This window comes from Notothenia coriiceps, unplaced genomic scaffold, assembly GCF_000735185.1.
Source record: "Notothenia coriiceps isolate Sejong01 unplaced genomic scaffold, NC01 NC01_scaffold00013928, whole genome shotgun sequence".
Taxonomy (NCBI): domain Eukaryota; kingdom Metazoa; phylum Chordata; class Actinopteri; order Perciformes; family Nototheniidae; genus Notothenia; species Notothenia coriiceps.
Genome location: NW_011346629.1, coordinates 24,211 through 37,826, shown reverse-complemented (window position 1 = coordinate 37,826; position 13,616 = coordinate 24,211). Strand labels below are relative to the sequence as shown.

The 13,616-nt window shown below is 41.4% G+C and overlaps 2 protein-coding genes across 3 annotated transcripts; both read left to right on the top strand.

The window, feature by feature from the left end:
- The first annotated feature begins 1,378 nt into the window (after positions 1–1,378).
- Positions 1,379–7,961, top strand: LOC104948226 (ER lumen protein-retaining receptor 3-like). The gene is made up of 5 exons (XM_010774398.1): positions 1,379–1,810; positions 2,199–2,299; positions 2,689–2,847; positions 7,024–7,051; positions 7,903–7,961. Exons 1-5 carry the CDS (start codon positions 1,720–1,722, stop codon positions 7,959–7,961), a joined length of 438 nt encoding a protein of 145 aa, XP_010772700.1. The 5' UTR covers positions 1,379–1,719.
- kcnj4 (potassium inwardly rectifying channel subfamily J member 4) lies at positions 5,467–10,438 on the top strand. Of its 2 annotated transcripts, none has more exons than XM_010774394.1 (2): positions 5,467–5,655; positions 7,909–10,438. In XM_010774394.1, exon 2 carries the CDS (start codon positions 8,076–8,078, stop codon positions 9,450–9,452), a length of 1,377 nt encoding a protein of 458 aa, XP_010772696.1. In that variant the 5' UTR covers positions 5,467–5,655; positions 7,909–8,075; the 3' UTR covers positions 9,453–10,438. The 2 variants fall into 2 exon arrangements, with proteins under 2 accessions (XP_010772696.1, XP_010772695.1); XM_010774393.1 differs by having other exon boundaries at positions 7,903–10,438.
- The last annotated feature ends 3,178 nt before the right edge of the window (positions 10,439–13,616 follow it).

Below are 13,616 nucleotides of genomic sequence, written 5' to 3'. Positions count from 1 at the left end.
GATCCTAGAGTGTTGAGAGCTGTATCCATAAATTCCTTTTGTGCTCAAAGTGCACCAGATCGATGCATTTCACTTCAGCATTAAAAAAAATCTGCATTTATTGCGCCCCCCTCAGAAAAATAACTGGCCCCAGCCTGGCCCCCCCAGTCAAATTGGTCTAGAACCGCCACTGGAGGAGACACAGAGGGATCAGAAATGGAGGGCGAGTTGTTTTAGGATGTGAATGTTATTCAGAATTTGTGGGGAGGCAGGTGGAGAGCCCATGCCAGAAGATAGTGAAGACCGAGAGAGTATTTGAATACTCTCAAAACTATGCGTACAATCCTAAAAACCCTCAGAAAAACAAACGGTTTTGAGATAAGATCATTTTTATCTTCAAAACATAAGGATTTGTTGTTATCTGAATGACATTTACTCGTATCGATCGTATTGTTGTATTGTTATATTATATTGTGTAACATTTTCCTAAAATAACTCGTATATATGCTTACTGTTATTAATCCTTTAATCTCATCTAAATGAGATTCACACAAACATCAGCCAGCCAGAGAAAACCAAAATCATCCTCCCCTGCGTGGGATGTGTCATTTAATAATTATACTGTCTGTCACCGATAATTATTCATCATCTACTGTGAAACACGATTGCTAATAAATACAGTATTTGTATTTAAGTCTGACTCATTACAATAGGATCAGATTTTTGCATCTTAATACATTTAATTAAGCTTATTAAAATCTCAACCTGAAAACAGGTACACATTGGTTTATGATTCATCTGCCAAAGCTGATAGATAAAGCAATGGATTTGTAAAGCACAGTTCACACACAAAGCATGTGACATAATGTATTCAAAGTATTAAACAGGAAATAAATACATATATGAATCAATACTTTAAGACTAATTACATGCATAAAACATGAGGGCTTGAAAATGCAAAACAATTCCATTTCAGTCTATCATTTCCCAATAAATCCACACTAAAATCAACATGGAAAATAGAAACAATTCCCAATTTTGTTTACAGAAGAAATCCCACTCCAAATCTATTATAATGAACAATTATGTTCCATAGATCTGTTCTTATTCCTGATTGCTTGCAGCCTGTCGTCATCTACTGAGAATTGACCAAAGTAGCATAGAAAGTCAAGCTACAACACCGGAAGCTGTGGGATTTTGCCTCAAAACAGTAATCATTTTAAAAGTAAGGTATTGCCTGGTAATAAACATCCAAGATCAATTTTATAACTCAAAGGGCCAATTTAATGTATTATTATGGTCTTTTATAGCAATAGTGGGGAATTTCTCAACATTTAAAACAGCGTCTTGACGAGTGCGACTTTTGCTTTGAAAATCAGAACCGGAACTAGAATACAGTTGTTAGCTACTAGCTAGCTTGAAGCAGGCTCACCGCTGTCCGAGCTGTCAGCCACGTCACCTCCTCTGGAACAACTTTCCCCCCAGAGCTCTGCAGACTCACTTTATGAGTGGATTCAGCTAACATTGTTATCTGTTTATCTTTCATGCTTTTAGATAAAGAGCCAACAAGCTACCGAGCAGATCCTGACTTCACTGTGCAGCTGTTAGCTTAGCTTTTTTCCTTTTTATCCACTGAACTCGCGGTTCTGATTTCTGTGGCTTCACATCTCTGCAGGATATTTTTAGGCCTTCAAAGAGTTGCATTAAAGTTTTTCTTTTCTATCGAAACGGATAGCAAACATGAATATCTTTCGTTTGGCCGGTGACGTGTCACATCTGTTGGCTATAATTATCCTGCTGCTGAAGATATGGAGATCAAAGTCCTGTGCTGGTATGCTAACATTCACATCACTGCATTTTAAATTACTAATGTGATTAAACAGCTTCAATTTAACAACATGCATGCAATTATATAGTATACATACAACTGTGATAAGTTCATTTGTAGATATCCTTTAAGTTTAGTATGGTGGGGGTTTGCATTTTGCTGAGAATTTCTGCAGGAGTGGGAGCGACGTGGCAACTTCTTCCACCTTTTAAACAGCATCCTGTATCCTGAACACATCCTAGCTGCAGTGTAGCTGTCTCTTTTCCCTGTTAAATAATAAAAACGAAGTTAGTCATAACCCTGTCTTCTCATATATGTGATCTTCCCTGGATTAGAAAGTGATCATCTGCTTCTGACAGGGATTAAACTTGTTTTTTCTCTTTTTATGAAGGAATCTCTGGGAAGTCCCAGGTGCTGTTTGCCCTCGTCTTCACCACCAGGTACCTGGACCTGTTCACTGTCTTCATCTCTCCTTACAACACCGTCATGAAGGTAAATTACATCCCAGCAAGTTTCACACACACTCTGTCCCTCAATCTGACCTCGATGAAAACACACTTTTTTTTAGCAAAAGGTCATGTAAGGTCACAAAGTTAAAGTGATTCCTTTAGTCCTCTGTGAGACAAGCCATGCCTAAATGGAACTAGTTTGAAGCCACACACACACACACACACACACACACACACACACACACACACACACACACACACACACACACACACACACACACACACACACACACTTACTCATACAGCTGATGGTTCATACTTTATCTAGTTACTATGCAAAATAAGCAGCAGTCAGTCAGGAGATGCCATCAAAGAGCCCCGCAGCAGCATCCATACATTAAAGCAGCACTCTAATGTCCTCTCTGCTCTCAGGTGGTGTTCCTCGCTCTGTCCTATGCCACTGTGTACCTGATCTACATGCGCCTGAGGAGCACGTACGACTCTGATAACGACACGTTCCGCATTGAGTTCCTGCTCGTGCCGGTCGTCGGACTTTCCTTCCTGGAAAACTACGCTTTCACCCCAATGGAGGTAAATAACAAGCACCCAGATTGTGTCACTTCATAGATCATTTAACGGCTTATAAACATGCAGCGCAACGGATTTATGGTCAGTTTTTCATTATGTTTTATTAGCACATTTTAAAAAGAAGGATCAGACGGAGAAAAGTAAACAGAAATAAAGAGAGAGGTCGAAACTAACTAGGTACATTTACTTAAGTACAGTACCGTACTTAAAGTGGACCTATCACGCTATATTTGAATAATATATTGTAGGGCCATACCTATATAAGGTATATTTATAAGTTTTATTTTTCAAAATACCAAACAGATCATGCATTTTAGCCATGCCTCATTTTGCCTCACTCCAGCTCTGTCTTTGCATGAGCTGGAGCTGAATAATATATTGTAGGGCCATATTTTTCAAAATACCAAACAGATCATGCATTTTAGCCANCTTGGTGTTGGGACAAGGGGAGCACAGGTTCAAACCCCACTGCAGTCAGCATGTCGTTGTGTCCCTGAGACACTTCACCCCAAATTGCTCCTGTGTATTCAATACACAGGAGCAATTTGGGGTGAAGTGTCTCAGGGACACAACGACATGCTGACTGCAGTGGGGTTTGAACCTGTGCTCCCCTTGTCCCAACACCAAGGGTCTATCCACTGCGCCACACGCCTTCCCCACATGTATCTGTTTCATTACACATTATTATATGCTTACCTTTAACCTTTATGAGCTGTTTGGGTCTGTGGGACCCGTTTTCAGTGTTTACTAAAATAACATGTATGCAATTTAATTATTTTAACCTGCTTTGATTGGGGGTGGACCTCAACTCCTCTAGGGGGGTCCGGGGGCATGCAGCCCCGGGAAGATACTTTTTTAAATGTTGAAGTTAAATGCATCAATCTGGTGCACTTTGAGAACAAAATGAATTTATGGATACAGCTCTCAACACTCAGATGAAAGAAAGCTGTATACTTTTCAATAGTACAAACATCTTTAGAATATGATCACATCCAATAACAAATCATTTAAACTTGTTTATTCTTGTCTTATGTTACCTAGTTAGCATTCTTTCTTTTTATTTATGCATATTTGACTAATCACTCCCTTTTTAAACTTTTTTTTTTTTACTGTCCTATAGGACACATTGGAATGATTTCTTACTTTATTTATTACAACTATATTAGATAAAGGTGTGCTCTCTCTCTCTCTGTCTCGCTCGCTCACAGAGGCTGTGTGCTCCTCCGTGGCGATGACGGCTTGCGTTAAAAAAATAAACATATTTGTAAAGTGGGGGCTATTGAGGGCTTGCGAGATACCGGTAGCTGGCGATCGACGTGTTGGAGACCCCTGCTCTAATGGGTCCGACTAGAATGAAAAATATCGTTAGTTCCGCCTATTCCGTCAGCCAGGGAATCGTTTAATCATAAACTATTTTTTTTTTCATTTTCAGGGGGGCCACAGGGGGTCCAAAGTCAGTGTTAGGGGGGCACTCTCCCCCCCTGCCCCTCCCCCTAAAACCGCCCCTGGTCTCCTCTCTTATAAAATCCCACTTCGTCCTCCCTCTTATTCCAACAAAAAGTAGCAAACTTCCCTCACACATCCTGCTCCTCTGCATCCTACTTATATTATGTTTGATGCAGTGAAGTAGAGAGATTACAGAGACAATGCTCTCAGCACAGACACTGTATATCTCTTGTGATGCAGAGAAGTGAGGAGGCACACCAACCTACTTAGAGTACACAGTGTATTCATTTCAGCATTTCCTCAACCAGAAGTGTTCATATCATGTGAAATCTAATTCATCAGACTATAAGAATACATGAATAATAGTATGGAGATGAGAAGAAGAAACAGACAATTATTTTATTGATATACTATACTGTGATACTTTATTATTCTCCATTGAATAACACCAAAGGTAAAGTTTGTTCTTACTTCTTTACTGTTCAGTTCTTACCAGGAGGTGACTCACTTTAGATTACCATAACACTGCACTCTCCCATTGGGAAATTAAAGAATGACCTTCCCTATTTGCATTTATAATGGAGAGATCCAATATGTGAGAGGAAGCCCTCTGCAACAACAGAACACTTCATATTAAATTGCAATTCAGTGACAATGAGAGAGGCAGAAACACTCCCACTGATGTTGAAACCTTGTTGTCTTCTTCCCTGTGTATCCTCTGCGTTGATGTGGCATTTAACATGTAATAACAGAGCTGTGGGAGAATGGGGTTTGGACTGTGTTGGAGTGAATGCAACAGGGATTTGTGTTTACAGGCCAGTTTACAGTATAGTCCTATATTATTGCAACAGTCCTGGTGATTCAGCTTCAAACCATGCATGATGGAGATGCAAGCCCTTCATCTCCAAGCCCCCAGACTGTTTTTGTCTTCCATCTGTTTCAGTATCATCTCTGTTCTTTCTCGAAGAGAGGTTGGAAATAGAACACATGACTCAAACGAGCTTACAGTACACCAGGCAGTACTCAACTCCTACACATTACAGACAAAGAGGCAGACCCACTCCTCCAGTTTTCCTCATTCTTTTATTCATTTCTCTCCCCTCCTCATCCATCCCTCCCTCCTTTCTAAACCCTCTGCAGAGATTGACACAGCATTTTCAGCCTGAAGTGAATACGTATAGAACGAGACACAGACAGGACTATATTCAGCAAAGGAGGCAGCAGAAGACAATGATGGACTTGACAACAGGGATAAAGGAATGAAGAAGAGATGACAAAGGAACTAAAAGAGTGGATTTGGGACCTTTACCCTGGACAGTGAATGTGACATTTTGAGAACAAAGTGACAGGAAACTATTTGATAGGGTGAGTATGATTCAAATACTATTTCAGTATCAGAAAATAAAAACAATAACAACTTCATGATTTTGTTACAAATGTTTTATTTGTACTATGAACTCCAGATGACTGTTGTGATTAAGTGCAGATACACTTCTTTGTCACTGAAAATACCTGGTGAGGATGACAAATGCATCACCTGGAAACATGATACACCAGGTGTACCTTGGTGCACATGATCATCAAACTCATACTGATGTTGTTTGACATGTTACATGCCCAGAAATCTCTCCTTTATTTTCAAATGTTGGACCTTTGACATTTGGAACTACTCTTAAAGTCAGCAATCAGCCTAAAACCATTCAGCCCAAAAACTGTATACCTACAAATAAAATGTATTATATTGATTGAACAAGTGACAGTCAAAAGAAAACTCAGTGAGGTGCTGAAATAATAATAATAATAATAATAATAATGATACACTGAAATGTTTGCAGCCTTCCTCTGTCTGTGTGTTCAGATGGAAATACAAACACATGTCCAAGGAGGCTAATACAGTAACGTGAATCTTTCACCTAGCATAAAAATAAATGTTGATGTTGGAGTATCATATATGTTTACTTCAAAAAGCTGTCATCTGGACATGTTAAGAATGCTCTACATGAACGTGGAAATATAATATGTTTTCCCAAGTTTAAAATGATACCACATGGACAAAACAAGAATCTGAAATGAGGCCAACACAAGGGTCGTCCGGTTTGTGATGATTGTAGCTTGGGAATAATCATTCTTTGCACTTACTCCTCTGTGGGTTGGCTCATGACAAGCAGAGGTGAAATCAGGGAAAAGTATTGATTCGTTTTCAGATGGCTAGTTTTTCATAGAAAGCAAAAAGGAGGAAGTGAAGCGAACCTGAAAAGACTCACACAAATATCCCGAATGACTGACACAAAACAATCGTCCACAGTCCCCGAGTCCCAACACAAAGCAGGTCCTTCACTGAATGTCATCATTATTTAGGAAACACGTGCTTACATTGAAAAATTACATTTATGTAACAAGGTTCTTTTTTTATCGCAATCATTTAGAGTCAATTAGATTTAGAAAAAGCATGATAAGGCTTTGCTTGTATCTGGTAGTTTAAATGTACTTTGAATGACCAGATATGACTCAGACCACTCTGCATAATTACTCCAGGCTTTAAAATGATAAGTTCATGCACTGGTCACAGAGTTTGGGCTTTTTTGCTTCTTTCTTCTTTCAGACCAGTGGAAAGAAAACATGTATAATACATCCAGGTGTTGATTTAACTAACCTTGTCTATTTGGGTCCAAAGCTTGGGCTAGCTTTGTCCCTTCAGTTTAATAACTCATAATTAAGCTTATTGTTATGCAGGTTCTCCAAGAGGCTTGTGAAGGGAGTGGTGAGTGGAAAGTATTCAGAAAGGTGCAATCTGTAAACTCACCACTTGATGTCACGAGATCCTGCACATAAAACATTCATTAACTCCCATAATTGTTGTTAATACATTTTTGTCAATTAACTAATAGATTAATCATTTATGCACAAGTATTTGCACAACACAAAAAGGTCTTAATTGCAAGTTGGTTAAAACCTGTGATATTTCAAATGTGTTTCTGTAAATCAAATATAAGTAGAGAGCCTTGGGTAAATCATTTGGAATAGAATAAAAATACAAAAGGCCTTTCAAAATACATTTTTTAAAGATTTAGTTAACAGATCACTCCTACCCTCAGTGAGGTTTTCACGCATTAAAATGGTTCAGAAAAGTCTCCAATAAGAGTCACCTCTTGCAACTTATTTAAAATCTAATATTAGTGATGCATCGCTGCCCTTATGACCGTTCTTCCATCCTTCCCTCTATGACTCATGCTATAAGAGCACTTAATACTGTGTACTGGTCCCTTTTTCACCACGTTTCTCTGATGACTCTCTCCATTTCTCTCCGTCCACCAAATGCCACCAGACACTTGTTCCCATGGAAACTGGCTTTAGTGAAAGCCCCCATTTTTACAGTTTTTGCAGCAAGCATCCCCACCCTAAACCTAAACCTAACTCTAACCCTGAGAACCTGAAAGTAGGCATAATAAGCCTCCTAACCCAATGCAGTGTACATAACCCAATGCAGTGTACATAACCAAATTGATTTCCTAACTTGGCAATAAACATTCTAATATCCAAAGTTGTTTGCATCTAATGTCACCAAAAATGTTTTTAATCCTCCCAATCTCACTTGTTCTGTTGTTCTGACAGGTACAGCATTGGTTCAGGCATTCTACCAGAGGACGTACGCCAGGAGATCTCCAGCTTAGGTCTCGATAACGGCCAAAGTTCATCTTCAGTTTGCACTCGCCCTACGACGTAGAGACCAAACACAGCAAGAGGAGGTTGGGTTTCCGTACCCAGCTCCGTGTGGACGAGGAGGAATGAACAACGTTAAGATATTCACGAGGGGCACCAACCAAACACGGAACCGGTTTGTAAAGAAAAATGGACAATGTAATGTTGTATTCACCAACATGGATGAAAAGAGGCAGCGCTACCTAGCTGACATCTTCACCACCTGTGTGGACATCAGCTGGAGATACCTGCTGCTTATATTCTGCGGCAGCTTCCTGGTCTCCTGGCTTGTCTTTGGGATTATCTTCTACAGTGTCTCGCTGGTACATGGGGACTTTAAGGAGCAACCAAGGGTGAACGATGATGGGGTATCGCACAGAGCGCAGACTCTAAAAACGCCCTGCATACTTCATGTCCATGGCTTTGTTGGGGCGCTCCTTTTCTCCATGGAGACCCAGACCACCATTGGTTATGGCTTGCGCTGCGTTACCGAGGAATGCCCCGTCACTGTACTAACTGTGGTGGTGCAGTCCATAGTGGGCTGCATCATCGACTCTTTCATGATAGGCACAATCATGGCAAAGATGGCACAACCTAAAAAGAGAAACCAGACTCTTGTGTTCTCCAAGAATGCTGTCATCGCCCTGCGAGACGGCAAGCTGTGCCTCATGTGGAGGGTGGGCAACCTGCGTAAGAGCCACATTGTGGAGGCTCATGTCCGCGCAATGCTCATACGTTCATACGTTACCAAAGAAGGTGAGTTCATCCCCTTGGAGCAGATGGACCTCAACGTTGGCTACGATAAGGGAACAGACCGGCTGTTTCTAGTATCCCCACTGGTCATAATCCACGAGATAGATAGAGAAAGCCCCTTGTATTCCTTAAATCGAGCTGATCTGGAGACGGATGACTTTGAGATCATTGTGATCTTGGAGGGGATGGTGGAGGCGACTGCCATGACCACACAGTTTCGTAGCTCCTTCCTTGCCAGAGAGGTCTTATGGGGTCACAGGTTTGAGCCCGTGATCTACGAGGATGAGGACCGCTACAAAGTAGACTATTCTAGATTCCACCAGACCTACGAGGTGCCGTCCACACCCCATCTCAGCGCCAAAGAACTCGACAAGGCCACGACTACGGCCTCTTCTGCCGTTTCTCCGGTTTCTACTTGTAGAACCAAGCAATACCTGATTACCAGGTCGCTGAGCGCCTTCTGTTACGAGAACGAGGTGGCATTGAGCTGTGGAGAGGAAGAGGATGAGGTCTTTGATGCCCAGAGTTCAGAGGACAGTTCAGTTTCGGTAGACCTACAACATATGTTCCAGGACACTGCGACCAGGACATCAGGCAGTCGCAGCGTCATGTGCGTTCTGGACATGGACAATAACCAGATGGAGTTTGACATCCTGCAGACTGCAGTCCCCCTTGATCCAGTGACCTATAAGAGCGAGAAAGAGACCTGAAGGTTGTCATGTATCGAACTTTGTATTCACCCACAAACCCTAGAACTACATAGACCTGAAGAAGGATTGTGTGGTGGCGTGTTCAGCTTTAGATTGAACATACAGATGGTTTGTCAAATGTTGCCTTGCCAGTGTTGTTGAGGAAATGGTTTCTCTTTTCATTAAGATTAGAAATTACGAAAAAACACTCTGCATATTCCTAAATACCTTTGGCCACTGCATTCCTTGAAGATCTGTTATAAGCAACCCAACTGATTCTGTGCTAATGGCCCTTTATTATGATTGCATAACAACAGGAAAGCACAATGACAGTAAAAGTCCTGTTTTTTACTGGATGTGTTTTTGACATAGCAAAAGTAAACCGGAGATTTGATGAAAGTAATTTCAGTTTTGATGTATCTTCATTTTATTAAGAGGACTAAGACAAGACTTTAAGTGTACATTTTTACAGATGCACTGTTTAATCAAAGTCTGTTTAAATTACGCTTGATAACCTTCATGTTGATTATGACATTCAATGATTGTTACACATACAGTTTCTTGTAGAGTCTGCTTTTTGCACTTCTTCCTGTAAATCGTATATACTTTATTTAGATTACAATAGCAATAGCAATGTTATTTTTGCTGTACAGTTAGCACTTCAGGACCATTTCAAGTTTAGTCACTAATTGTAGCAGGAGTATTTCCATGAAGTTAGTAGACTTCATTTCTGACAAATGCCTTGATTTAATGCGATTTAAAAATCACTACATTTTTAAATGTTATTTTTAAATATCTTAGTCCTTCTAAAAACAAAGCTACGTTTGGAAATAGTGTTTTAACAAGCTCAGCGTCATTTTACATTTAGTAGTAACCAAGACCTGTATTAGATCAAATATACTAAAAAGGAGTATACGTGTTATCAATATACATCAAAGTACATTTTGTTCACTTCACAAAACGCACTTTATTCCTACTTGTTTACCTTTTAATGTTGTAAATAAAAATGTAAATAATTGTAGTTGATTTCTCCTTTTGGAAACCTGGTTGAAGATTGAACCCGTGAGAAAAAACTATTTTCTAATCCAGTTATGAGTGTTGGAGCTCCAGAGCCACTAGATGCCTCTGCAGCCATTTCTATCAGAGAGCCTTTACAACAAAACTCACTGACTCAAGTTCCCTCTAGTGGCGAGATGTGGAAACAGAGGAGAGCTTAAACATTGATCATGAGACTCTAAATTCAAGATTGTTTCATGAAATTCAAGAATATTTTTGAGAAAAAGACATCAAGATGTGATCAATAATCCATACAAAAATAGTCAGATGAGCCTTTTAACCCCCACTAGTTTATTGTGTTGTAGGAGTGCCTAAAAAACAATGTGAATGTTCTGGATAGGTTGAACTAAATAATGTTCCTTTGAGATGTTAAGGTCTGAGTTTTCTCCCTATCTTAATTTTTGGAGCTTTGGTTACTTTTAGCGGGAGACCCAGAAGATGAGGAAGAATCTAAGAGAGATACTGAAGACCCCTCAAACTCCCTAACATCGGATTTGTTGACAGGTGGAAGGTCCCATCAGGGGAATTATAATGTGCAGTGACTCCCTTGCATGTATCAGGTGCTGCTTGAAATAAAAGAGTCCTGAGGAACTTGACACGGGTTTCGGTGAGAATTAACCCCTCTTTATAAGTGACTCCTCCTGCAAACTCTTCAGCCATTTTAAACCTGTGCTTCATGTTCACCTGTTGCTGTATTTGGGGTGTAGGATTACAGATCCTAAAAATATTTGTTGGCAAAGAGAGATTGAGTTGGTCCCTAAAACCTCCTTGCAGCCTTGATGAACCCAAAGCAGCTTATTGCACGCCCTGATGTGTTCAAATGATGGGATATCTATAGGACTGTTTTTTGGCTGAAAGCACTCACAGCTGTGTACTTTCCTTACAATATGTAAAGTATCTCCAATTATAACTCATTATGAGTTCCTATCCCATAATCAAATCCTTTCTGTCCAGATTGTAATCAAGTTAAAATCTAAGTTAAAAAACTAAGATAATTCCCCTCATGGTCTTGATCTTCATTTAATTACAGATCCTCCATCCCCTGTCTGTCCGTCAGTCATTCGGTGGATGTTCCCATGCACCAAACTTGGGACCTCTGAACCTCAGGAGAACCGGAGAGGTGGAGGAAAAGATGAAGAAGGGGGAAATGAGGAGGAAGGGGCAAGCTGCTGGTTGACTGCAGGCCTCGAGGCTATCATCTTTTCATTAGCCAACCAGTGAGTGAGTGAATGAGTGTGATCGGTGGAATGGTAAAAAAAAACTGGGAATCCACGCTGGGTTATTAGGGTGATTTGGGGGCTCCCACTGACTCCTTTTGTGCATTGTCTCCCAAGTGAGCAACAGTGAGCCTTTGTGTGGGACATTTAAATGCCTGCTAGCATGCTAATTATGGGGATGTATGTGTGTGTGTGTGTGTGTGTGTGTGTGTGTGTGTGTGTGTGTGTGTGTGTGTGTGTGTGTGTGTGTGTGTGTGTGTGTGTGTGTGAAGTGAGTGTCTATCAGCTTCTCGACCTTTCCATCTAGTTATCTCTCTCCTGGGATTTACACTCTTTACCATCTTTCCCCAGGGCACTATAACGCATCACCAAGCTTGGGAAGTAACGAGATAGAATAGTTCAGAAATAAATCCTTAATCCCGGAAATAAATTGGTATTTTACCACTTTCGCTTGTCTTGAAGTCAACTGTTTTTTGAGCGTTTATCTGGCTATTCACTTGAATTCACGTTTTCTTTCTACGACACAAAACACATCAGTAAATATCCCACTGGTGAAGGTCGGAAACTTCTTTGTGTCTTAAAAACAGCGGTTGACAACAAGTGTCTAAATGAGACGTCATCATTACATTACATTTACATTACATTGCATTTGGCTGACGCTTTTATCCAAAGCGACTTAAAATAAGTGCATTCGACCAGGAAGATACAAACTTGAAGAAAACAGAATCATATAAGTACATCAGGTTTCAGAGAGCCAAACATTTCAAGTGCTACTCAACTGGCTTTAGATAAGCCAGTCCTTTATCAGTAAGTGCTTTGTTAGCAGTTCTTTGTTAGTAATTCTATCGCTCAAAGTGGAGTCAAAAGAGATGAGTTTTCAGTCTGCGCCGGAAGATGTGTAAGCTTTCTGCTGTCCTGATTTCAATGGGGAGCTCATTCCACCATTTTGGAGCCAGGATAGGAAACCCACGTGTTTTTGCTGATGGGTGAACATGGGTCCCCCTCGCAGTGCGGGTGCAGCGAGCTGTTTGGCTGATGCAGAGCGGAGTGCACGTGCTGGGGTGTATGGTTTAACCATGTCCTGGATGTAGGAAGGGCCAGATCCATTCACAGCATGGTACGCAAGTACCAGTGTCTTGAAGTGGATACTAGCAGTTACTGGAAGCCAGTGAAGGGAGCGGAGGAGCGGCGTGGTGTGGGAGAATTTAGGAAGGTTGAAGACCAGACGAGCCGCTGCATTCTGGATGAGCTGCAGAGGTCGGATGGCACATGCAGGTAGACCAGCCAGGAGGGAGTTGCAGTAGTATAGGCGTGAGATGACGAGAGCCTGGACCAGAACCTGCGTTGCTTTCTGGGTCAGGTGGGGACGTATCCTCCTGATGTTGTAAAGCGTGTACCTGCAGCAGCGGGTTGTAGCAGCAATGTTTGCAGTGAAGGACAGTTTGTTATCTAGGATCACACCCAGATTCCTTGCAGTCTGAGTCGGGGAAACAACAGAGGTGCCGATGTTGATTGTTAGGTCAAGAGTGGGACCTCCGTCGAGCTCGGGGATTTGCTGCCGCAACTCCATCTAATGTAGGACGGTTCCTCGGACGTCAAGCCACAATACTGTTAATGAAGGAGCACCCCTGTGGCGCAGTGGTTTCCGCCACGTCGTGGGATGGCGCGCTTCCAACTCCGACAACGCCGCCAAGGAGCGGGGTCCTGTCGAGGCCCCTGTGAGACACTCAAGGACCCCTCATCACCTGAAGAATGGTGGTCAAATAGCGGTTTTACCAGAGTTCTATACACCTTGTACAAACTTCAAGCCAGTTACTTCAGAGGTACCTGCCTTTTATTATCCGACTCTGTCGACCAATTTGAGGGTCACTGGTGCAGTAATACGACGCACGTGTAGCCTGCGCTACGCTAC